This window comes from Nyctereutes procyonoides, unplaced genomic scaffold (assembly GCF_905146905.1).
Source record: "Nyctereutes procyonoides isolate TBG_1078 unplaced genomic scaffold, NYPRO_anot_genome, whole genome shotgun sequence".
NCBI classification, from domain to species: Eukaryota; Metazoa; Chordata; class Mammalia; order Carnivora; family Canidae; genus Nyctereutes; species Nyctereutes procyonoides.
In genome coordinates, this window is record NW_026575133.1 from 1,740,627 (window position 1) to 1,767,078 (window position 26,452).

A 26,452-nucleotide genomic window follows, 5' to 3' on the forward strand; every position below is an offset into this window, starting at 1 on the left:
CATGTTAGAGGCAGAGAAGATGTCATGCATTCCATTACCTATGTTTCTTCAGCACCTCTTATATGGCAGACACTGTTCTGAGTGCTGGGGATAGAGGAGGACAAAGTCCCTGTCTTCCAGAAGCTTGTGTTCTAATATTTGTGCAAAGGCAGGGATGAGTGAGAGACCAGGGTATATTCAGAAGACTATAAGTAGTTCTGCATAGACAGAACATAGGATGCATATAGTAAAATAATAAGAATGAAGCAGCTTGTATTTGTTGAGTCCTTAATATGTTGTTAGCACTGTCCTTTAATTTAGTCATCATAATTCTTATGAAGAGGCATTATTAACTATTCTTAACCAGATACAGAAGCTGTGGCTTACAAATGTTGAGTAAGTCACCCAAAGATCACATGCTTGGTATGTGGTAGAGCCAGGATTCTGAGTGGAATTCCGAAGAGACAGGGTCTGGCTCGCAGAGTGCCTTCTGGGCCACAGTGGGAATTTGGTGTTCATCTGAGAGATTATGGGAAGCCATTACAGGATGGTACACAAATGGTGACACTGGGAGACAAGTGGATTGGGGGGGTGGGGAAAGAAAACTGGGGATAAGGCAGCCAGGGGGTAGGGTGTGAAGCTATTCAGATGAGTAGTGAGAGGATTCAGTACTGGTTGGAAGATGGCATTCTCTGACCTAGAGGCTCTCAGTGTTGTGTAGCCTAGATCTTGGAAGCAGTTGCACCCCATTGTCATTATGACAAACCCGGAACATTCCTCTAGGTCTCAACATCTCAGACAGACCCAAGAACTGAGGTACAATATGAGGAAGACATTTTCCCAGTCTGACCCCAGCGGAGGTTGGGTATCTGTCCCAGGACATTTGCCACCCTGATATCTACTACAGCTATAATTAAAAACTTCAAGCAGAGCCTGACTCTGGAACCAGCTGGAAGCCATCCAGCGATGGCTAATGTAGCATTCATCATCTCTAGGTGTGGTGATTAAATAATATCCATCCACAACCACTCCAAAAATGAAAATTACTTTGATAATATTTTAGAGTCAGGGAGCAAAAACAAAAATGGTATTTTAGGAAGAGCAGCCTATGTAGGGACTGGAAGGATTTGGATTTGGAGAGGGTGGCCAAAGGCTAGTTCGGCCTCACCCAAAAGCAGAGCTCCTCAGACAGCCATGTGGGGGCATCTCCATCTCTGTTTATTCCAGTGAGTTATGATTTGCTTTCTAGGAGAACTGCTGTAAGCTGTGACTGAAATGAATACTTGTAATCATTCAAACAAAACTGGTAAACTCAACTCTTCCTTTGTGCAGGATAGAAGATGCACAGCTGGCAGACAAGGTCTTAGCTGCAGTGACAAAAAGCCTCAGCAGCTACCACTTTGACTTCCAGGGTGCCAGAATCATCACTGGCCAAGAAGAAGGTGCCTATGGCTGGATTACTATCAACTATCTGCTGGGCAAATTCACTCAGGTGATTATCTTGTAGCACCCAGGGAGGCGACTCCCTGGGGGTCAATGCCATTGCTGTCTCAGGCAGTTTTGGATCTGTAGCTAGAACGAATGCTGGATGAATGGACAAATTAACTTATGCCTGCCAGAGGGTCACCAGAGGTATTCTGGTGAATTTTATTACAAGGATTCTTCCTATTGGAGAATAAGGAAATCATATCTTTACCATAGAGAGACATAGAGGAAATTAAAAATCTATCACTAAAAATAATAGCTAATATTTGCCTAGAGCTATGTGTCTTGTGCTGTGCTAAGCACTTTTCATATACTGTCTGATTTCATCTTCAGAACAACTACATGAGGCATTTTCTCATTTACAAGTCTCAAATTGAGACCTAAAGAAGGGAATTATTCTGCTCAGGATCACATGGCTAAGGAACAAATGAGTGGAGATTTGAAGTTGCATCTCTTCTGCCCAGACTCCTTGTTCATAAACACTGGCTATGCCACTTCTATGTTCCTGCAGTCTGAGCTCTATCGTCAAAGCCCCTATTTTCTCACGGTTGGTGTGATGCAGACTCAGGAGTATCCAGTGAGCTTAGTGTCACTTTATGCCCCCTTTACTTCACCTTCAGGAAGTCCCCAAGTCTAAGATAGAGTGTGAAACAGGGGTCTGGAGACTGCTGCCACTGGTGACTGTACTCTCTTTCAGAAATTGAGTTGGCTCTACCTGAGGCCAAATGAAAACGGTGCTCAGGAAACCTTCGGGGCTTTAGACCTTGGGGGAGCCTCTACACAAATCACTTTTGTACCCCAAAACAAGAATATTGAGTCTCCAAGCAATGCTCTGCACTTTCGCCTCTATGGCAGGGACTACAGCGTGTACACGCACAGCTTCTTGTGCTATGGGAAGGATCAAGCACTCAGGCAGAAACTGGCCAAGGACATTCGGGCAAGTATAACTGAATCCAGACCCACCCTCCCCACATCTGGGCCACCAGCCCCCACATCCTGTTGTTCTCTTTCTACTTCAGTAATTGGTCTGAACTTGGTTACTGTACTTTCCAAAGCTTTTCAAGCAGGATATCTAACTCCATGTGGTCAACCCCTGTCAATCGTCCCATCCAGACATCACCTCCTGTTTGTTTACTGCACTGTCTCCAAGGACACAACTCAAACCCTGTCTTGCAAGTAATTTCTCACCCCTGTGGGCTTGACAGTGAAAATTATATGCTAGAGTATTGTTTGGAGAGGTGTGTAATTTATAAGTTTTTTAGCACTTTTTAGTCTCCATTTCCTACAAACCGCACAAAACAGCATTGTTAGAAAGAACCTGTAGGGGAGAAGGAAAACACTGAGGGAAAACAGAGTTTATCCATCAACACTTCGTGTCTTGTCCCCAGATGCTTTCTGTCTTCTGAAGACAAGTTGTTTTTTTTTTTTTTTAAAGAAAAGCTAAACATACTCAAAATCATGTGAGTACCAGGCACACCCTGACAAACACACACGAGCAAGGATGTCACATCCAGCTGTTCCCTTTCTCCACTGAAAGGACAACCAGTTCTCTGCTCTCCGCCAAAGCTCTTGCTCTGGTTCTTGGAAGCACTGTTAATAGGTGGCTCCCATTGGAATAGGGGATATTGAGAGACACCTACTGAACCCCAAGGCTCCACTAAGCCTTTTATCTACAGCAGCCCCCTTCTCTTTTACATATTGGGTTGTGGGTTAAAAATCATTTTGATACTCCTGGCTTAAATGATCTAAGGCACTTTCAACTCCTAGAGCTTCTTATTTTTTGCTTGGAGGTGGGGACAGGATACAGGCAGACTCTTCCTTGAGAACTACCCCAGGCTCAGACTTTGAGAGCCTTGAGAGTTTTCCTTATGAATCTGCTTCTGACTTATGTATTTCATTTGTGCTAAGTGCCAGGGAACATTCCAAACTAACGGCATTTCTGCCAGCTTGAACTCTATTAGCTTTCTATGAATAGCGAAAGTTCATTTACATCTGATACCATTTCTGTTGCCTATTATATACATATGACTATTCCCAAGGGTGGAAAAGGCATGTCTAGGGCATACTGATGCCAGAGCTATGATATTATAAAATTCCTACAAATTAATGGAGTCAGAGTGGTGCTTTTTGTACCCAATGCATTTGCACATGATTTTTTCAAATGATTTTTCCATTCAGGGTACAGATGGAATCCTCAGGGACCCATGCTTTCACCCTGGATATGAGACAGTAATGAATGTAAGTGACCTCTACAGTAGCCCCTGCACCAGGAGATTTGCAATGATTCATCCATTCAGTCAGTTTCAAATCCAGGGCACTGGAAACTATCAGCAATGCCAGCAAAGCATCCTTGAACTCTTCAACACCAGTTACTGCCCTTACTCCCAATGTTCCTTCAATGGGATTTTCTTGCCACCACCTCATGGGGATTTTGGGGTAAGTTTGTAAAATAATAAGGTATATTGGGTAGATGATTTGAGTTACAAGTTATAGAGTATATGCCTACAAAGGGTTTAAATAATCAGATTTATTTTTCTCTCATATAATAAGCCTTGAGATAGATAATCCAGGGTTAATTCTTTGGTTTAGCAATGTCAGGACTTGGGATCAGCTTTTCCATTATCTTGTTGGCCTTTTTTGTGGTGCTAACATGGAAGCTACTGCTTCATTGCTTTTTTCATGAAAAAAAAAAAAAGAAGGAAGTTTCCCTTGTATACATTTCTGTCCATTTTTGCAGAAGTGCCAACAAATGTCTTTTCAGATGCCATTGGCCAGAATTTAGTTAAATACACACTTCTAATCTGTGATAAAGGGGAATGGACTACTACGTTTGGTTTAGACTAATAATTGTTCATCCCTTTCCTACACATATTGCTTTCCTCTACATGGGTAAAACTAGGAATCTCTAGGCCAGAAGAAGGGGCTGGCTATCAGGGAGGCACACACACTGGGATCCGCCATTGTTGGCTTCTTAATGTCAGCAGGAGGCAGGAGAAGAGGCAAATGTCTTGGTTAAAGGCTTTCCTCTATAAACTGAAGTAGAAACTCAAGAAATCTCAAGGAAATGAAGATAGCATCATTTGCATTACATTTTGAACAGCTGGGGGACTATTTGAATCCCAGCTCTGCTTCCTTCTTAATTACTCTAGAATAAGGTAAAATATTTGAGCAGAGGTAGAAGAGGTGCCCCTTAATCTGCTCATAATTCAAATTTCATATTTTGGTCCTACAGACAAAGCATTATTATAGTTGTAGTTCAGTAGTATGCTGCAAAATTAGCTACCATCAATGAAGAGCCAGTTATTGACTATTTACTGTATATACATTATCTCATTAATTACTTAAGATATCATGCATAGAAGCAAGGACTTTTGTCTGCCTTCACACTCTTTCTCCCTTTTTCAGAAAACAGATCAGCATGTGAGAAGGGAGGTGTTCAACTCTCCTATGGAACCCCAGCAGGAGAGTTTCTCCCAAGGCTTTCTGGCTCAGCCCAATGTCACAGAAAGAGCTCCCTGCATAGAGAACAGACCCTGTAGGAAACGTACCAGCTTTAAATTCTGGTTTTGCCACATGCAAATTATATGAGCTCTTCATTCCCATGATTGCTGGGAAAACAACAATGGGCAGTGGATCCAGGCTTACCTTAACTATGGCCCAGACCACAGTTCCTCCTCCCTTCAAGGTTTCTGAGGGAAATAACATGCCAGGACAATGCCTGGCAGAGTAATACCTGGTGATAAGTTAGCTCCAAACCTAAATTCAGAACAAACTAGAACCTCTCCTGGATGCCCTATAGCTGAGCTGGCATTGGCAGGCCGTATTGGACTTTTTTTAGGCCAACGCCCTTGCCTTGGATCTAAGTGCTAGAAGATAAAAGAGGGGGCCACAGAAGGGAGGGAGGTGGCTAGGGCTGCTGGGGACAGCCAAGGGCACTTTTCATTCCAGTCACGGTACAAAGTACATCTGAAGAAAAGAAATAGGCCATTGTGTTTTGACTTTTTAACTTTTCTGAAAGCTTCACCTCCTGAGAAATGGTCCAATTCTTGTCTTCAAGCTTGAGCAAACCCTTTCTACTTGAAGATGGTGGTAGTGAAATTTCTTGCCTTTGAATGTGATTCCTCCAACCTAGGTAGGGAGCTGTGGAGTTGGAAGGGGTGGAGGAGACTTGTGCTCCCCTTTTTGTTTGGTCTCTTAGTCCCTCACTGAAATTGTTCTCCTCACAGCCTTCTGAACCTCAATTTGGCAATCTTCTTAGATTAGCTCATTGCTTTTCTCCGAATAGGACCTTTCTCATCTGAATATAGCCCTTAGAGTTAGCACTGTATCTGTACCTATTCCTGCATTGGCAGTTTCTGTTACAGAATTTTTTTTTCACCATTGTTAACTTCTCCCTAAAGCCTACAGATTTTTTTTTTTTTGGTCTGTTTCCTCACTTATAAAATGAGGACAGAAATGCCTATCTCCTTGCTAGTTATAAGTGATAAGCCAGACAAGCGGTAATGGACTGGTAAATGTCTCACAACCAGCTCTCTGGGGATGTAGGGGCTGGCTTGTGGCATTTGCCAGTTTACATGGTATAAGTACTCATACCATGTTTTAGCTTAATCAACATAACATCAGCTGGCTCACAAAACTCTTGAAATTTTAATAGTTAGTTCTTGTGAATGGGTAAGAGCCACCTCTAGCATATCACTGACAGTAGCAAAAAACTAATATACCCTAGCACCAGGTGGGCCCTTAGTAAGGTTAATTCTTTCTCCTAACAGTCCTAGAAAAAAGTCCTAGAAAAAAGGCTGTTATACCTGCAGAAGTTACCACTGCCCAGTCCTGCATCTGAAAGCATAACTATTTGCCACACAAAAATCCAGTTGTGTTCCAATTATTTCCAGGACCAATTAGCCTGGGTATTCTCAAGCCTCAGAGAATTTGCAGGGAAGGAATGTTTACCACAGTTGCATTCAGCACTGGTGATTTAATTCTTACTCTGTATATAGAGTATTAAAAGCTGTCAATGTTTTTCTCACTTTAGTTACATTGGTTGCTAGACAGAATCCAATTTGTAGGCAAATTAGAAACACACAAAAGGAAGAGGGAACATCTGTGGGGGAATTATGAGGTAATTTAGGAAATTTTTAAAAGATCACATTGTATCATTTATATAAACAAGAAATAATATAAAACAAATTCAAGAGGGAATTGGAATTAAAGAACATTAAAAACTTGTTTGTTTCCACATGTATACATGTACTTTGTGCGTGTGTGTGCGCCGTGCGCGCGTTTGCTTCCTAGTAGCCAAGGGAGAAAAGAAGACATAATCAGATACATAGTTTTCATTATGCCCAGCATACCAGGTTCCAGGGCAAAGCAGAGCTATCCCAAAACTGATTCCCAGGGATATTTTATAAAGAAGATTTTATTAGACAATGTCTTTGACCATACTTATTAAAATCTTAATTCTCATAGAAACTATAACTTAGAGGCATAATTTTAAAAATCCAACTCAGTCATAGGAATTCTGTGATGGACTGAGGCAGTATAGGCCTTTGAAAGATACTCAGCTTGATAGAAGAAAAGAATTAAAAGTGGCTGAAAAAGGGGAGACATATTTTTTGGGTCATCTTCCATAAATATTAATTATCTAAGCTGGAAACTGGAAGTTGAGGAGCTGATCTTTTGAGGCTCTCTGTTCTCTAAAGATGACCTATCATGTTACTATTCTCAGTTGCTGCTTAAATATGGGCCCACAGGTAATAGACAACCAATCACGTAAAAGTTTATAAAATAAGGTTAATCCCTAATCTGTAGATTAAGAAGATGATCACAGATTTTGATCTCAGCAATATGGGCATCCCCCCAATACCTAAAGGCAAGGTCAGAAATTCCTGGAGTTGAGTCAGCATTTCCCTCAAGAATCACCTTTGGGTCCATTCTGGCAACAGAACATCTACTTGATGTATTGAGTCTCCCAAGTCATACCCCAAGAACAGAATTAGGATGATTTTTTTTTTCTTCAAGACTTTCAGAGAATCATCTACCACAGCCATAGGAAGAAACTTGCTGATGTGTCCTTGAACCATCTGGTTTTGATCAGGGTATCTTCATGAGGTATTAAAAGAAGGTTGAGTTTTGTCATTCAGTATAATTTTTGGGATTAAAAATAGAAGCATTCTGAATAGGATTGAGGTTTCTTTTTCATTATATAATATAAATAAATCAAGGAAAAATGTTCATCTTAAGCCTCATCATCCAACACTTAATTTTTCTGGGTTCAATTCTAATGTGTGTTCATGTAAGCAATATTCCACCCTAGAAGAGACCTTTCCAAGGGGTTTAAGAGGCCAGATTAGATTTTAAACTCAATTGGGTGGGTTTCTGAAGAGCATATACAGACAGGAAAACTGTCAGTTAGGCCTTGACACATGGAAAACTTTCACAAAATATTGATAAATGAAAAAATAAATACGAATATGAGTATAGATCTGGAGTAGGGGAAGAGAAATGGATGACCTGGAGCACAACTGTCTAAGAAAGAACAATGAATAGACACATTCCCAGCCCACACAGAAAGCAGGATTTTCCCTTGATTCTAATTCTATGACTTGATCACTACTGTGGCTACAGAGAATTAGACATATCTATAGTCTATTTCTATATGGAATATGAAAGTAACATTATTATCTGAGAAAATTTTGAAAATCTATAATGAAGAGAGTTTTAAGACATTACTTCATATTTGATTCAGGTGTTTGTAATAGTTAGAAGGGCATATTTTTTTAATAAATTATTTTTTATTGGTGTTCAATTTACCAACATACAGAATAACACCCAGTGCTCATCCTGTCAAGTGTCCCCCTCAGTGCCCGTCACCCACTCACCCCCACCCCCCGCCCTCCTCCCCTTCCACCACCCCTAGTTCGTTTCCCAGCGTTAGGAGTCTTTATGTTCTGTCTCCCTTTCTGATATTTCCCACACATTTCTTCTCCCTTCCCTTATATTCCCTTTCACTATTATTCATATTTTAGAAGGGCATATTTTGTATTTTATTTTCTATTCCTTATATAATGGCAGTATTCCACAGTTGTATATCACTTATTTGATTCTTTTTTGAGAAAAGAATCTATATCATAACCTGCACAGTCAAGGCAACAGCCTGAAGCAAAACATCAAGGTTGTCTAGACCAGCTATTCTTGTGTGTGTGTGTGTGTGTGTGTGTGTGTGTGTGTGTGTGTGGTAAAATATACATAATAGAAAGTTTACCATTTTAATTACTTCTAAGAGTACAGCTTTGTGGCATTATGTACATTTACATTCTACATCCATCACCACCATCTACCTCCAAGACTTTTTTGTCTTCCCAAATAGAAACCCCACCCATTAAACAAAACACTAGTTCCCCACTCCTCTTTTCCCTCATCCCCTGGCAATCACCATTCTACTTTCCATTGCTATGAATTTGACTATTCCAGGTACCTCATATAAGTGGAATATCATGTATTTGTCTCTTTGTTATTGGTTTATTTCACTTAGCATTGCCAGTTATTCTTAATTCTTCAAGAGACCACAAGACTCTTTGGAGAATGTGTTGAAAGCTAAGGATCTTCTAAACAGAAAAATAGACACGTAAAGGTGTACTGAAATTTTTGCATACAATTTAAAAAACGTGATTCCTTGAGCTATACCTGTGAGCCCCATGTTAAGAGCCCTTAATCTAGAACAAAATGTATGTAGAAAGTAGAGATTAAAGTAGAATCATGAGCCCAAGAAGGGCAGTGGCTAGGATTGAATGCCACACAAATGTTAGAGGTCAGTCTCTTTAGAAGTATGGAAAACAAATGCAGTCACATGTGCCTGAGACATGACCCTGAAAATGATGCTACGTCTGCTTCTAAGATGCTTCCTGCCAGGGTAGAGCAAACCTAGTATCTAGTAACAGAAGCAGGCAGGCCATGCTAGAGAAGTAAGAGCTTCTCTAGCATGAGTAATCAGGTTAGATGAGAGGGTAGGTGAACATGTCAAGTAATCAGTTTGGGGCAGAACTTGTGACTAGACTGTAATACTTGTCCCTTCTGTGACTCTGAATGCTTCATTTAATCTTTATTCCAAAGTGCTAGCTAGCAATATGTTTTTGATTGGATCTTTGGAAAATGACGTGACAAATTCCCTTTCTTCCGTTATGGACAAATTTGGCTGTGGTTTATTTTCTGGTTTGTTTCCTGGAAACGTGATAAAGATGGGAGTGTCGGTTGTATTACTAGGCAACAGTTCTTCTGGAAAAAAAAAAAAGACCCCTGAACTAAACTGCTTCTGGATTGGAAGAAACTAATGAACTATGCCTACTCTGTGAGCTTCTCTAATTTGAATAAAGGCTCTCTCTCTATATATGTATTATGTAACAAAAGGCTTTATTTTTATAGCACTTATTTACTCATCTGTCATACCATCAGTTACTTGTTTGAGTTGTGTTGTCTTCTACTGGAAGGCAGGGATTTTCATCCGTTTCTGTCACTGCTTGGAACATAGTTGTTATTCAGTTAATAGTTGAATGAATGAATGAATGAATGAATGAATGATATGCAGCCAAAAGTCAAGGAAGAGGTGGAATGAAAAAAAATGGCTATTGATATTTTTTTAGATTTATTTATTTATTCATGAGAAACACAGAGAGAGAGGCAGAGACATAGGCAGAGGGAGAAGCAGGCTCCCTGCAGAGAGCCTGATGTGGGCCTCAATCCCAGGACCCTAGGATCACGCTCTGAGCCGAAGGCAGACGCTCAACCACTGGGCCATCCAGGCATCGCATGGCTATTGACTTTGCCAATTAGATTATTAGTGATTTTAATGAGTATAGTTTCAGAAGCCATGTCAAAGTAAACAGCTCCCTGGGAGATAGTCCAAAGTTGGGGGAGTAGAATGGGTAATTGATACCACAAAAACAAGAAAAAATTTGAGAAAGAATAGATGCTGCACTGGAACCAGCTCAGTTAAGTTGAACAGGAATGCATGTATTGCATTTTGTGTGGGTTAAAAGAGCCCACAAAAATTTGTCTGGCAAGAATGGGTATTGTCTTTATAGGTTAACGTGCCTGTCTTCCTGACTATATCCTGAGGCCCTGGAAGACAGGGATGGTGTACATATCATCTTTTCATTTTTAGGCCTGCTAAAGTTCCTGGAATACTGTATGTTCTCAGTAAAAGAACTTCAGTATTTGGAACATTCTAGTGTGGTGACCAGCGTGCAGAGAAGCTTGGAGGGGGCAAGGAAGAAGCGGGTTCAGAGACCTGAAAGTAGTTGTTGGGTTTCCAGGTGGACATGAAGGAGACTTGCATCTGGTATTTTAGAAGCTTTCCCCCCAAGCTTAAAGATCATCTTTTTGATCATTAGATGCCTTTGTTTGAGGTTTATGAGCTACAAACTCAGATTTCTATAGTACAGAAAAATGGTGGTAATTTTAGGAAGATTGAAGATATGGTTCAGGGGTTTAGAAAGAAATGATTCCAGGTTTTGGAGGAAATGAATAACACTGTTTGAGGGTAGAAAATAGAACATTTTTTAAGCTTTAGGGGGAAATTACCCCTAATCTATCAGGATAGATTAGTGTTGCCAATTTTTGGGTTCACAGTGTGTATTCTTTTTTGTCTGACTTCTTTCACTAAGTATTGTCTGAGATTTATCTGTGTTGTTGCACGTAACAGAAGTTCTTTCTTTTATTGCAACAATGTAGTATTCCTTTGTATGAATACATTAAAATTTATCTATCTGTTCTATAGCTAATGGACATTTCAGTTGTTTCCAGTTTGGGAATATTATGTACTGCTTTATGAACACTTCTATTCATGTCTTTGAGTACATATTTCTACTCACAAAATATGTTTACCTCCTGACCAAACATTTTACCCCAAGGAAATTGTCTCAAGGCAAAAGTACAAAGATGCAAGTACCTTGTAGCATTATTTATAATAGTGAATTATTATAAAGCCTAAATACTCATGAATAGGATAATAAGTAAATTATGATATATCCATACTTAATAACTTTTATAGTCATTTAACTGGTTAAGGTAAAATCTACAAGGAAACTTGTAGTATTATTACCAAGTGAAACAAAGTTGGATTATAAGACAATGTGTTTAGTATGATCATATTTAGGTAAAAATATATAAATGTATTTTAATATTTTACATATATTTGATGCAAGGATTAAGCACTAAATTATTAAAAGTGGTTTTCTCTAGGGAATGGTTTGAAGAAGGGAAACTTACTTTAACTTGTAATAATTAAATTCTATACAATAAACATGTTACCTTTGAGTAAGCCAGAATTTTTTTAAAAAAATTATATATATATATATTCTGAAGGAAAAGAAGAGGGCAACTTTTATATGTTGAAAAATAAATAAGAGCAGAATTCTGAGATGCTAAAGGGAAACTTCTATAGGTCAGAGGAAAATTTTCAAGAGTCCATGGCATGCAGAGCTTTGGGGGTAGGCAGTGGCATAGGCCAGGAGTTCCTGCTGACAAGCTCTGTATCCCACAGAAGGCTCAATATTTTGCTATATCTGCCTACAAAAATTTTCTGTTTGTTAATGTTTTTAAAAATAATTTTTATGGGGTGCCTAGATGGCTCAGAGGTTGAGCATCTGCCTTTGGCTCAGGGCGTGATCCTGGGTCCCAGGATTGAGTCCCACATCAGGCTCCTTGCATGGAGCCCGCTTCTCCCTCTGCCTGTGTCTCTGCCTCTCCCTCTGTGTCTCTCATGAATAAATAAAATCTTTAAAAAATAATTTTTATTTCTTTAAAAAGCACATGTCACACTTAGAAAAAGCAAGAGAATTTCTAGGTACTTAACCCATATGCCCTTTGCTGGTAGAATGAGAAATATCAGAGAGTAATATCAGAGTAATATCAGAAAGTCTTTTGAAATGTAACAATTTAAAGAAAGATTTATTATAAAAATTAAGATATGCTCATTATTTAAAAAGTCAAACTATACAGAAACTCTAAAGATCCAACTATATGTTCCACAAGAAACTCACTTTAGATTTAAGAAACTCAATTAGCCAACATATAGTCTAACACCCAGTGCTCATCTCATCTTGTGCCCTCCTTAATGCCTGCCTTCCAGTTATCCCATCCCCCCACCTACCTCCCCTTCTGCAATCCTTTGTTTCCCAGAGTTAAGAGTCTCTTGTGGTTTGTCTTCCTCTCTAATTTTTCCCCAGTTTCTCCCCTTCCTTTATGGTCCCTTTCACTATTTCTTACATTCCACATAAGAGTAAAACCATATGATAGTTGTCTTTTTTCCAACTGACTTATTTCACGCAGCATAATACCCTCCAGTTCCATCCACATCAATGTAAATGGTAGATATTCATCCTTTCTGATGGCTGAGTAATATTCCACTGACTCACAGAGGCCAAAAGTGAAGTGATGGAAAAAGCTATTCCATGCAAGTACCAACCACAAGAAAACAAAGCTGGTCATATTTATATCAAAGGATACTTTAAGTCATAAATTGTCACCAGAGACCAAGAAAGACATTATATAATGATAAAGGGTTAATTTACCAGGAAGATACATTAATTATGTATATACTTATCCCAAATCAGAGCATCTGAGTCTGTGAAGCAAACACAGAACTGATGGGAGGAAGAGACAGCAATGCCATGGTGGTAGGAGACTTGATGAGTGCCTCACTGTCAACAGTGGATAGAATAATTGCAGATTTGAACCACGCTATTGACCAAATAGACCTACCAGACAAATATAAACATTCCACCCAAGAGCAGCAGAATATACACTCTTCTCAAGTGCACATAGAATATTCTCCAAGACAGATCACATCTTAGGTCACAAAACAAGTCTCAACAATTTAAGAAGACTGAAATTATAGCAGATATCTCTTCTAACACAGTAGAATAAAAGCAGAAATCAATAACAGAAGGAAACTGGAAAATTCACAAGTATGTGGAAATGAAAGAACACCCTTTGGAACAACCAAAATCCTCAACAGAAGACCGGCAAACTGAATTCAACAGCCCATTAGAAGGATCATATACCATGACTAAGTGAGATTTATCCCTGGGAAGCAATGATGGCTCCACATACAAAAATCAATTCATGTAATACACCAAACTAACAGAATGAAGGATGAAAACCACATGATTATCCTAATCAATGCAGAAAAAGCATTTGACAAAATTGAACACTCATTTATAACAAGTTTCAACAAGGTAGAAATAGAAACTGCATCAACACAATAAAAGCCATATGTAAAAACACAAAGCTAACATCAACTCAGCAGTAAGAACTGTAAGTTTTTCCTCTGCGATCAAGAACCAGGCAGGGATGCCAACCCTCACCAGTTCTATTCAGCATAGTACTGGAAGAACTCACCAAGCAATTAGGCAAGAAGAAATAAAAGGCATCTACATCAGAAAGAAAGAAGTAAAATTGTCTCTGTTTATAGAGAAAACCCTAAAGTCCACATACATAGCAAAAGAACCCTGTTAGGCCCGTCAATACAGACAACAAACTGGTGGTTGCCAGAGAGGAGGGAGAGTGGGGGAATGGGTAAAATGGGGAATGGGAATGGGAGATACAGGCTTTAGTTATGAAATGAGTAAGCCACAGGGACAAAAGTTATAGTAAGCGTAGGGAATATAACCAATGGTATTGTAATAGTGTTGTATGGTGACGGATGGTAGCTATACTTATGGCAGGTATAGCATAACGTACAGATGCGTTGAATCACTATGTTGTACACCTGAAACTAAAGTAAAATTGTGTGTCAACTATACTTCAATTAAAAAAAAAAGAAAAATAAGAAACCCATTAGAACTAATCAATGCATTTAGTAAAGTTGCAGAGTACAAAATCTACATCTGAAAATCAGTTGTATTTCTATAGATTAACAATGAGCTACCTGAAAAGGAAACTTAGGAGGGGGGCCTGGGTGGCTCAGTGGTTGAGTGTCTGCCTTTGTGATCCGGACCCCTGGGAACAAGTCCCACATCAGGCTCCGTACAGGGAGCCTGCTTTTCCCTCTGCTTCTCTCTCCGTCTCTAACGAATAAATAATTTTTTAAAAAGAAAAGGAAACTTGGAAAACAATCCCATTTACAATAACATCAAAAGGAATAAAATACTCAGCAATAATCTTAACTAAGGTGGAGAAAGACTTGTACACTGAAAACTACAAAACGCTGATGTAAGAAATTTAAAGACATATGCAAATCCCATGTGTTCAGTGAATAGAATGGTGGCTAAAGGGGGAAGGAATGGGGAGTTGCTAAATAATTAAAGTTATTGTTGTACACTCATTAAAGTATAAAGTTTCAGTTATTTAAGATAATTAAGTTCTAGAGCTGTACAACACTGTCCTTATAGTTAACATACTGTACTGTACATTTAAAAATTTAAGAGGGTAGGTCTCATGTTAAATGTTCTTACACAACAAAAATTAAAAACTTAAAAGTAAACCCTAAAAAGTCCTCCTCTCCCTCCTGTCCCACAATAAGTTCACTAGAGGAATATACTCTGAATAATTTTAATTAATAGGGGGGAACATTTCCAAGTATTAGCTATGCACATCATAGCTATCCGGGCTCTGGATTTATCCAGTTTCTCAGTCAACAGAGATCCAGCCAGTGTCTCTTACATTCTAGGCAGTGCTCTAGGAACCAGAGAGAGCAGTTTTCTGCCACTTACACATTTATACAGCTCTTCCATGTGCCAAGTGCTATGCTAGTGCAGTAGATTCAGCCGAGAACAAGGCAATGTGATCTTTGCCATCATGGAACTGGCGTTCTAGAGGGCAGACAGATAAAAGACCAGAAACACAAACAAAAGCCAATTAGATCGTGGCAACCACAGGGAAGAAAGAAGCAGAGTCGGGTGAAAGGGAATAACACAGTGTCCTAACCGGGTGGATGATTAGAAAAACCTCTCTGAGTCAAAGTGAAGGGAATTGCAACAGAGGGAATAGCAAGTGTGCAACCCCAGGGGAGGAAAAGCTTGGCGGTGACGAAAGGCCTGGGGTGGGGTTTGTGCAGGTGGGCAGGGATAGGAGGTGGTATTGATATGGTGGGAAGGGTTGGAACATGTCTGCCTTTGAGAGGCCCGGTAGAGTTTGGACTTTAACTAGGAGTCACTGAAGGCTTTATGTAGAGGAGTAATCTGATCAAATTGTTTTCTAAGTGGCCACTGGAATTGGTAGGTTAGTGGAGAAGGAGTACAAAAGTTCCACTGCAAGGTGAGAAGGAGTAGAAAATGAAGACATGGAGCTCAGTATTGTAGAAAACTCTTCCAAGCACTTATTCTGTGAATTTTAATAGAATATTTTCCTTTTTACTCATTTGTACTCTTTTTCTGTATTTCTCATGTGATCATAATGATTTAAAAAAATTTCAGTTGTGCTTAGTTCAAAATAGACTTCAACAAATTGTTAGATAAAGGTTGACTATTTAAAAGAAGCAGTACATGTACATAATAGAAATAGGCCAAAAAAACAGAAATTAAAAGGGAAAAAACACAATTGCCATCCAGAGATAACTTTTAAAGATTTTTATTTATTTATTCATGAGAGACACAGAGACACTGGTAGAGGGAGAAGCAGGCTCCCTGTGGGGAGCCAGACGTGGGTCTTGATCCCAGGACCCTAGGGGTCACGACCTGAGCTGAAGGTAGATGCTCAACCACTGAGCCACCCAGGCGTCCCTAGAGATAACTTTTAATATCCTTGTATAGAAATTCCCAGTTTTTATTTATTAAAAGCTCATCTGTAATACACAGTTTTTAAAAGATAGGGTTTTTTAACCTCTTCCTCTCTCTTTTCTTCTCCCTCATTTTTCTTTCTTCCTGACTCTTCCATTAAAATCATAGAGACACTTAGTTACCAGGTGGCTCAGAAATGCATGTCAGCAGTAAAGGAACAGGCACAATTCCTTCCTCTTCCAGGAAGGAAACAACTTTTGGGTCTGGAATATTACTTGGTTCATTCATTTACCCAACAGAGATTTCCAGGCACCTTCAGGAGTGTGGCCTTCTGAAGGGTGAGTCAGTATCCCTCCGTGGCGGATGCAGTGCAAAACCACATCTTCTCTTACAGGCATTTTCGGCTTACTACTATGTGATGGATTTTCTGAACCTTACATTAGAGGAAACCACCTCTCAGGAAAAGGTGATTGACACGATGGGAAAGTTCTGCTCTCAGCCTTGGGAGGAGGTAAGTGATGAGACACAGCAGCTGTTTCGTATTGCCCTGCGCCCTTGGGGGCACAAAGGCTGTGATTCTGCTCTTCAAGTCCTGCTAACTGGACGGAGACCAGCCAACATGTTAAAGAAGCCCAGAGGGCGCGCTAGGTTAGCAGTGAGTGCATCAGCATTTCTTGATAACTGAGCAGACCGTGGCTTAAGCAAAAACGGTCGTACTTTTCTCACCTGATACCGAGTCTGGCAGTCGGGAGCTGCTGGCCTGGGGTCAGCAGCCACTCTGTCTCAGCCATCATTTCTCCAGTTGTGGTGTTCTGCCTATTTTCTTCATGGACACAAGATGTGGCTTCAGAGATTACTTATGTTCAAGGTCAGAAGAAGGGTAGAGCCAGATCCATCTGTTCCATTCTACAAGAAAGTATAAAACCTACCCCAGAAGCTCCTTAGCAATCTTTCTCTTACCTTTCATTAGCAGGGACAGGCTGGGAAAGCAGGTGCAGGATTTTAGGACTGGCGTAGAGCCTTAGATCCAGTCTGAGCTACTCTCTGGGGCTGGGTACACTGTTGCACATCCCTCTCTCCAACCCCCAAGTCCGAGTTTTATTAGCAAGGAAGACCGGCGATTGACAAAATCTGCTAAAAATTAAACACCCCTGTGGCAAGTCCCAGGTATATCCTACTTATCACAAATTTGAGGCACAAATTTTTTCTTGTCCGAGGCACTGAGTCATTCAAGATCTAGTACTGCCTGATGAAAGTTTCCAGGGAGGAGAGAGGTATGGACTTTAATCATAAAAGATCAGCTAGGGGTAGTTTGAAATAGCAGTGGCTTTAAGGTGACAGGGTTGCACATGTGAATGGTACTTTCATTCTGAGGGAGTGTAATGAACTAGAAATGGATGTTTGTCTCCTTGGCACTGACAGAGAGGAAGGAAGGTTGTACAAGAGCATGAGGCGTGAGGCGTGGACTTCTCCCTCCGTATTTTGTCTGAGAACAGGAAGGAAAGGGATTCAGGGCTTCCTGAAAGAGACCCTTGAAATGCCTCAACACTTGACAGTTTACTACACTCCAGGGAGCCTTTGTGCAGCTCATAGTGATCTGTGGAGGAAGGTGAGCATCTTGGAGTTAAGGCAACTTGAAACAACCCCAATGTATACCTGTGAAGGAGGTAGATTTAAACTTCTTTTTGGAAGAAATTCTTCTTTTTTTTTAAAGTGGGCTTCACACCCATCGTGGCACCCAATGCAGGGCTCAAACCCATGACTCTGAGATCAAGACCTGAGCTAAAATCAAGAGTCAAGACGCTTAACTGATTGAGCAACCCAGACATCCTTAGAAAAAAATTACTTCTTGTTCAGACTGAAGTTCGATCCTTTTTTTTTTTTTTTAATTTCATTGGTTACATTAGGATGGCAATGCCTACACACAGACCTATAGGTCTGCTCAGATAAGCCACATGAGGAGCTGGCTAGAGGTCCTGGAAGTAGACTCATTAAGGCCTGCACCTGGGAGAAATCTGGAAATCTTTTGCAGGCTAAGACCTAGACCCTCACCCAGAGCCTCAATGTTGAGGAGGGTGTTACAACCCTGGGTTCGTTTTTCCCAAATGCATTGTCTGTCCATATGGAATGCAGCATAGGTCTTGAGTATGCTCTTACAGGGCAACTCTTTTCCTACTATTCCTGTGTAACTTGAGTTTGGGAATGTCCCTTCTAGACACCTTTGGCCTAGAGAGAACTGACAATTGTTAAGCGTATATTATGTGCTGAAAAGTAAGCTAGATGCTTTGTACATATATCATGCTGCCCGTCCCTGCTTTGGCAAGAGAAGTAAAATGCAAACTACACCTATTGATGTCCTCCAAATCCTTGGGAGTGCCCCCAGTCCTTGGGTCCCTTGGGAGGAGAGGTTAGGAAAGTGAGTGAAGGGGACACTTCATGCTTGTCTTCTGATAGGTTAATTAGAGGGCTGGGAACCCTCTAATTTTGACAACCAGAATAATCACTTCTGCACTCAGAAAATATATGCATTCAAGATCTGGTCTACAAGAACAGTGCTATAAGATTCTGTGTATACACTAACTAGGATTTCTCCATATACTCTGGGTTCTGACATTTAACCTCATGGACTTTTACCCTTTCTAGAGAAATGCATCCCATTCTTGAAGACTTGCCATACTGCTTCATGTGGGGGAAGTGGTAAGGGGAAACGGGTGAGGAGGAGAGAAGCTGGTACTGTCCCACTGCCCTGGGAATAGAAAGGAGAGAGGAGAGAGAGGCAGAGAAAGCAGTGTGTGTGGGAGAAAGGCAAACCATTAAGGAACAGATTTCTTGAACCAAGTTGTAAAGAATGGTAGGAGCTCCCCAGGTGGGCATGCCCCCCCCCCCCCCGATTTGGAGAGCACATAGTATTGAGTCCACAAGTATTATCATGATTAGATCTGGACTGATGAACCAGGTAGATGCCTTTGGCTTCCACATTTTTTGGCTACTATTATAATTAATCCTCAGAAGATTAGATGGCATGGGAATGTACATCTTTCCAGAAGGAGGAGGGGGTTATTGAATTGTTATTGAATGTTATTGAATTCAGGGAAGTTAGACCAAAATGGCATTCCCCCAAGGGATAGGCCAACTTTTAAGGACCTATGGGTTACAGCAGTTTCAAGTCTGGCCCTAGTGGATTCCTGGAATTCCAGAGCAGTTTTTGTTTGATGGGCCTGCTGAGACTACATCAAATGAGAGAAGTTGGGCAGCCTGGGTGGCTCAGCAGTTTAGCGCCATCTTCAGCCCAGGGTGTGATCCTGGAGACCTGGAATGGAGTCTCCTGTTGGGCTCCCTGCATGGAGCCTGCTTCTCCCTCTGCCTCTCTGTGTGTGTGTCTCTCATGAATAAATAAATAGAATCTTAAAAAAAAATGGTAGAAGTCTTTCCATGAAGGAAAAACAGAGTGCAGTTACCGTAAGAAGGGGATAGGGATCTGGGTAGGTACTGATGTTACACCAAGGTCTTGGGAGAACCTCACATGCAGAGGAATTGATCAAAGAGTCATTCCTAGGACTGTGATAAAAAGACAAGTTCCAAGTTGGGTCATTCAGAGAATTACATCAGAGCAGGACAAAGCCGGCTAGGTGTGGAATTAGCTTTCCAGAGACTGGGGGCTGGCAGAAACCAAGTGAGAAACAGAAACCAGCTGGTTGTTAGGGGGTTCAGAGATGGGGGTGTTCCTTAGGAAGAGAGAGAAATCTGGGCAAAAGTGTGGTGGTGGTGGTGATGGGTGGGCAGGTAGCCAGGAGGTCCTACATATGAAACATCTGGCATGATTCCTAGTACTTGATATATGCTTAACAAATAGTAGTTCTCCCTCTGCCCAGGGTGCCCAGAAGGAAATGCCTGTTTGAAGGCCTGAGGAATAGGGCTACAGACAACTCTGGGCTGAGTTAGAGATGTTCTGGCCTGTTGTTCTCTGAGGGCCAGAGAGGAGCAGAGCAAGCTGGGAGCATCTGGGCTTATATTTTACAACAGGAGAAGAGATAAGGGTAAGGGTCAGTAGGCAGCCCTTCATTTGGGAGCAGGGTGAGCAAACACATGAAGGACTCAAGAAGACCCCTTTGCATGATTCATTAGCAAAAAAAGAAGTCAAGTAAGGGCTGAGGACAGAAGGTGAGATGTTGGCACTGTTAATAGTCCTGAGCAAAATGCCTCCTAAACTATGTTGTAGATCTGTGTTTCTCAAACTTTACTGTGCATGTGATCACCTGAGGATCACATTAAATAGCACATTCTGCACTGATAGTTCTGGGTGAGGACTAACAAGCTCCTGGGAGGCCCCAATGTTGCTAGTCCAGGTACTAAACTGAGTGGCAAGGCTTTTTATGACACTCTTGCCTTAAGATGCTTCAGATGCACTAGTTCCTTCAGAGACTCTGAACTTAGACTCTGGTCAAGAGCATAGAAAAGACTGATGGATTTCTTTCATGCAAGATTTTTCAGTTTTTAAAAATGCTAATGTGACTGTGAAATGCAAGTTTCAGAGAGGTGAAACAGTATACTGAAAGTCCATGCTTTGAACCTCCGAGACCACAGAAACCACTGTTTTCCTGGAGCACTTGTTAATATCCCACAGAATCCAGTGGAGGAAAAGTTTCCTTAACACCCTAAACTAGAAGCCCTGCACCCACTGAAGGAGTGCAGCACCACTCCCAGAGCTCACTGGAGAAGCCAGCACCTGGGCCTGGATGAGCTGGGCCTTTCTCCTGTCTTGATCAAATCTAACCGTAAAGAGAGCCATGGAGCGGTGCCTGCTGTATGTGTGTGATATTTCCTTCACTTCACTTCCAGCTGAAGACATATTTTGGTGACGTGAAGGAGAAATACTTAAGTGAATACTGCTTTTCTGGAACCTACATCCTCTCTCTCCTGAGTAGCTATCATTTCACAGCGGATTCCTGGAAGAATATTCATTTCATGGGCAAGGTAATTGGAGTACTTGTTGGGTTGTGGGGAGATTGGGTGACTGAGGCAGCTTTGGGCTTGAAAGAGGTTGGAGTCAGCGTGATGTCCTTTTCTACCATTTCATCTCTAACCCAAGCTGACATTTTGTGTCAAGCCCTCCTATGTTGACCAGCTGGTGAAGGATATCCTATGTAAGGGGAGCGACCTGCATTCTCAGCCTCTCCTTTCTGCTCATAAAACAGTGACTAACTCCTTGTAAAGCAAACAGTGTGATATTAAATGTAACAGTATTACAGTAGCTTCAGTGATCGTTTGCTGACTTCAACATCCATCCCAAAGGCCCCTTCCATGAATCTGGAAATGACTATCTTGGCTTCTCATAAAGGCTGAAGGCCTTGCTGGTTGTAGCTTCAAGGTTGCCTAATCTGAAAGCTTAGCAAAAAGGAAGAGATGAGTGACTGTGAATGGGGGGGTGGGGGTGGGGGTGTCAGGTTTAGCAGGAGCCTTACCACAGCGCCACCTGCAGGGATCCAGGCATAGAGAAATATATTGATAAGCTGCATGAAAAATGCAGCTTTTCCTGCATGAAAAACATCAAGAGCAGTACTTTTCTGCCCTTTAAACCCATACCCACTAATGGGAAAAAGTTTATTCCATTTATTAAATATGGTGTCTTCCAGCAAGGCAAAACATTGAGGCAGAGGGCTGTAGCAGCCTAAAGGATTCACACTAGTCAATATTGACCTTGCTGATTCAAATGCAAATCTTTTCCTTGATTTAACTCCTAATCTTCCTTTCATTTTATCACAATTTATTTTGTCTGAAGGATATGTCTATATCAAATTTACAAGTGATTTCTATTCTTTGGACTTCAGTGAATGGTCCAATATTTCTACACGGTAGGTGGTAACTCCTCTAACTCTGGAGCTTTCCTTGATACATGTAGTCAGGTAAGATTCCTGTCCCCCATAAAGGGACGTGGACCTTTAACCAACTGTTAATTGCCAGTACTGGTAAAGGTTTAGGGGACAGGAGCATCTCCACATGGAAACTGGCTGGAACGTAAACTGGCACAACCTTTGGGGAGACTGTTTTGACAATGCGTGCTAAAAGTCTTAAAATATGCAAGTCATTTTATCCAATTACTCCATTCCTAGGATTTATAAATAATTGGATAAAGTAAGTAAAAATAAACATAGAAAGCATTTCATGTGGGATCCCTGGGTGGCTTAGCGGTTTGGCACCTGCTTTTGGCCCAGAGCGCGATCCTGGAGTCCCAGGACTGAATCCCGCGTCGGGCTCCCTGTGTGGAGCCTGCTTCTCCCTCTGCCTGTGTCTCTGCCTCTCTCTCTTTCTCTGTCTGTCGTGAATAAATAAAATCTTAAAAAAAAAAGAATCATACAATAATCTATTTAAAAAAAGCATTTCATGCTAGTGATGATCCCTTGAGACATAAGATATTTAGAAAGGTACTGTTAAGTGAATAATTCTACACATAACTTAATTCCATGCTATGTAAGAAAAAAATGCACAGAGAAGACTGGAAAGACAGGTCATAAAAAGATAACAGGAGCAACTTCTGAGTGGTGAAATATAGCTGTTTTTTTTCTTTTTTAGGATTATCTGTACGTCCTAATTTTTCTACTATGAGCATGCACAACTCATGTAATAAAAACATTTTCAAAATTATTTATTATTCATAGACTAGTCTATAGCCTATAGTCTATGAATAATAAATTTTCACATATGTGTTTTTCACATATATGTACAGTCTTTCAACAGTCTTTCAACTTCCATAAAATAACACCGATTTGCTGGGAGTCTTCCCCAATCTTCCCTCATGAAATGATAAGGGCATCCTGGTACAGAAGGGTGAGATTCCTGGGCCTGACATAGATGTAAGAGGCCAGGGACAATCATAATTCTCTTATCCTTTGCCTGCTTCTCTGTCCTTTTCTGCCTTCCACACTCTTCCTTCCACATTCAAACAACAAAAGAGGAATGAAAATCTCCAAACGTTTTCCTATGTAGAGGCAGGAGAATTGGGAAGTTATTCACCAAAGTCCTCTCTAAATTTCAGGAGTAGAGCAGTAAGACTCCAAACCCTCCTTAATCACTTGCTCCAGCTCCATTTTCCCCACAACCGTATTCCCAGCTGAGAATGTAAAAGTAATCCATTTAGAGAACGGAACACGGTGCTCTCCACCTTCTGTTGCTAAGTGTTCCGGATAGGGTTGCGGGAAAGCTCATTTAATCCTCAGACCCCGGGATCCCTGGGGGGCGCAGCGGTTTGGCGCCTGCCTTTGGCCCAGGGCGCGATCCTTGAGACCCGGGATCGAATCCCACATCGGGCTCCCGGTGCATGGAGCCTGCTTCTCCCTCTGCTTGTGTCTCTGCCTCCCTCTCTCTCTCTCTCTCTCTCTCTCCCTCCCTCTCTATCATAAGTAAATAAAAATTAAAAAAAAATTAAAAAAAAAAAAAACCTCAGACCCGAAGCAACAGCCTTTCCTACTGTTTGCAGATCCAAAGCAGCAATGTCGGGTGGACTCTGGGCTACATGCTGAACCTGACCAACATGATCCCAGCCGAGCAGCCGTATTCCACGCCTCTCTCCCACACCACCTACATCTTCCTCATGATCCTCTTCTCCCTGATCCTGGTCGCAGTGGTCATCATAGGCTTGCTTATCTTTTACAAGCCTTCATATTTCTGGAAAGACATGGTATAGCAGGATCCGCTGAAATCTGCTGGCTGGAGTGAAAAAACAAACTTGCCCAGGAAGCACTTTCCTCCACGTTGGTGCACAAGGTCATCCTTCCTTGCTCATGAAGGCCAGCCTTGACCAGCACGAAGCTTTTTGACTTTCGCTGAAGCCTCTCCATGGAATGTATTCACCACCTTCTGCCTCAAGGACTACCTGGCAGACATCGTCTCTTTTGTGAGTCCTTCCCAACTCCCCTTCTCTCTTTTGTACTCAGAGCTTATGTAGGTCTTAAAGACTTGCTACCTTTTGTGATCTTTGCTTTATAAAAAAACAATCATGACTTTATCTCAAAGAACTCAGAGTCCTGAGTCCTGTGCTGGCAAGTTGCAATGGCTAAAAGAAGAATCTCAGGAACTGGTTGTTGTACTCATTACAGACCCTTTCTTTCTCCTATTGCCCGTTTATTAAGAATGCTATACAATGCCTTTGGAGAAGGCAGACACACATCTCATTCTTATCCTGCCGTTTGCATGGGAGAATTTTCTAGACTAAGCAAATATGTGCTAGGGCCAAAGAGTCTTGCAAGAGAATTTATGTGCTTATATAATTAATACAGTACTTAAACCAAGCCAAAACAGGGATGTGGATGAGTTATATGTTCCTAGGTGATGCCAAAATGCTAAACAGTGGGACCTCCCTCCCCAGACATTTTTTTAAAAGCTGATATAACATATAGGTATTCAGGTATCAGGGCATACTACATGGTAGGTATACATGTCAGGAAGAAAAATACAAATACAATACTCCTTACAATGAAGTTTGGAAAATGCATCCTTCAATGCATCTGTTGGAGTTTTATTTTTATTGTAGTAATACAGATAACATAAAGTCCACTATTTTATGTGTACAATTCAGTTGCATTTCAGTGCATCATCACTATCTAATTCTGGAATATTTTCCCCACCTAGAAATTAGTTGGGAGACAAGACCATCCCTGGAAAGGTTCAAACCACCAACTTTTTAACAGCCAAATATGCTAATCAGTTGTATCACAAAGATGCTCATGGAGTTTAAAAGCCATGCCGTATCTTTTTGTCCTGGGTTTAATGTAGTGAGAGGGCTATAGCATGCCTTTTCACTGTCATAGTATTTGCTCATCAAAGTGTGCCAGGAACCAGATCTGAAAGTGTGGTTGCCACACCAGTATTGGCTCTATTTATTTACTCCCTGGACTGTTTTGTGGGAGAAGCAGCAGCTTATGGACCTTGTCACAGAAACACGAAGAGACCCATACTGTCTTCCTTTAATGACTCCTGTGAAAAGGTGGAGTGGTGGCGTGTTACTCTGAAGTTGTCCCAAGCTCCTTAACTCTGCATCTGGGGACTGACTGTTGAGCTGATGCAGGGTGGAACTGGGGTGAGAGAGGAAAAGCTTTCCCACAAACTGGAAGCCAAATGTCCTTCTATCTAGCGAATAACCAAGTCATTTTTTTTTTTTTTTTTTTTTTTTTTTTTTTTTTTACAACCAGGTGAATACAAGCTTATAAAGCTGTGGACAGGAACTTTTTCTTTTCTGCTACTCACAACTGCATTTGTTGTACTTGGATTAGGAATCAGAAGCCAAGTTTGGACATGTCTAAATTCTTTCTAGTGCTAGTAGTTATATTGTTATAGTTAGTATTTATTGAGCATTTGCTGTGTCCCATGCTCTGTGCTCAAGTGCATTACATTCATTTTCTCACTTAATCCTTACAACAATCTGAAGGGAGCTACTACCATTCCCACTTCATAGAAACAGAAACTGAGGCTTAGAGAGGTTAAGTCACTTGCCCAAGTGGCTGAGCTAAACGTCTGTAATGCACTAAACCATTATTTTCTCCCCCTAATATACTAGATTGTCTCCTTATAACTTCCAAGCACATACTTCACTTTGTATGAATATAGGACTTATGGGCATGGGAGAAAGGGAAGTAGACAGATGAACTGCTCCCTGATGGACTTGTTTTAAATCCACAAAGGCTGTCATGGGAACATTGATGTTCTGTTCACTTACTCTGCAAGGTAACATACAGAGCATACGATGCTAATCAAGGATTCCCATATTCCTAGCTTCTTATAGTGCTTGCTCCCTGCACAGCAGTTGTGCATCAAATAAACAGTAGTTGATGATGCTGATGAAAATAAAAGGTCATAAAATAGAGCTACAAGCAGCTAGCTCCTTTCTTATGTCTACATATAAAAAGCACTGTCATGCACACTCTGATTCTAAAAAAAACCCCATAAGGGTGTAAATACTATTTCCATTTTATAATGAGGGTTACACAAACTAGAGCAGATATGCAAATTCCTGTCTTCTGTCCCAAGTTTATTGTTTTGTCTTTTCTAAACACTGCCCCTCAGCAAGTTGGAATTAGAATTCACCAGTTTATAAAGACTCCTAACTCTGGGAAACAAACTAGGGGTGTGGAAGGGGAGGAGGGCGGGGGGTGGGGGTGAATGGGTGACGGGCACTGAGGGGGGCACTCGACGGGATGAGCACTGGGTGTTATTCTGTATGTTGGAAAACTGAACACCAATAAAAAATAAATTTATTATAAAAAATAGAATTCACCAGTTTC

The 26,452-nt window shown here is 41.0% G+C and overlaps 1 protein-coding gene across 8 annotated transcripts in view; it reads left to right on the forward strand.

Moving 5' to 3' along the window:
- Positions 1-26,324, forward strand: part of ENTPD1 (ectonucleoside triphosphate diphosphohydrolase 1) — a 131,814-nt gene extending 105,490 nt beyond the window's left edge. For all 8 annotated transcript variants that reach the window (XM_055300616.1, XM_055300614.1, XM_055300615.1 and 5 more), the window contains 6 exons: positions 1,312-1,471; positions 2,162-2,401; positions 3,643-3,900; positions 16,573-16,689; positions 21,018-21,152; positions 23,653-26,324. In XM_055300616.1, the coding sequence (XP_055156591.1) occupies positions 1,312-1,471; positions 2,162-2,401; positions 3,643-3,900; positions 16,573-16,689; positions 21,018-21,152; positions 23,653-23,859 (1,117 nt within the window). In that variant the 3' untranslated portion in view covers positions 23,860-26,324. The remainder of the gene's footprint in view (positions 1-1,311; positions 1,472-2,161; positions 2,402-3,642; positions 3,901-16,572; positions 16,690-21,017; positions 21,153-23,652) is intronic.
- Positions 26,325-26,452: the final 128 nt, after the last annotated feature.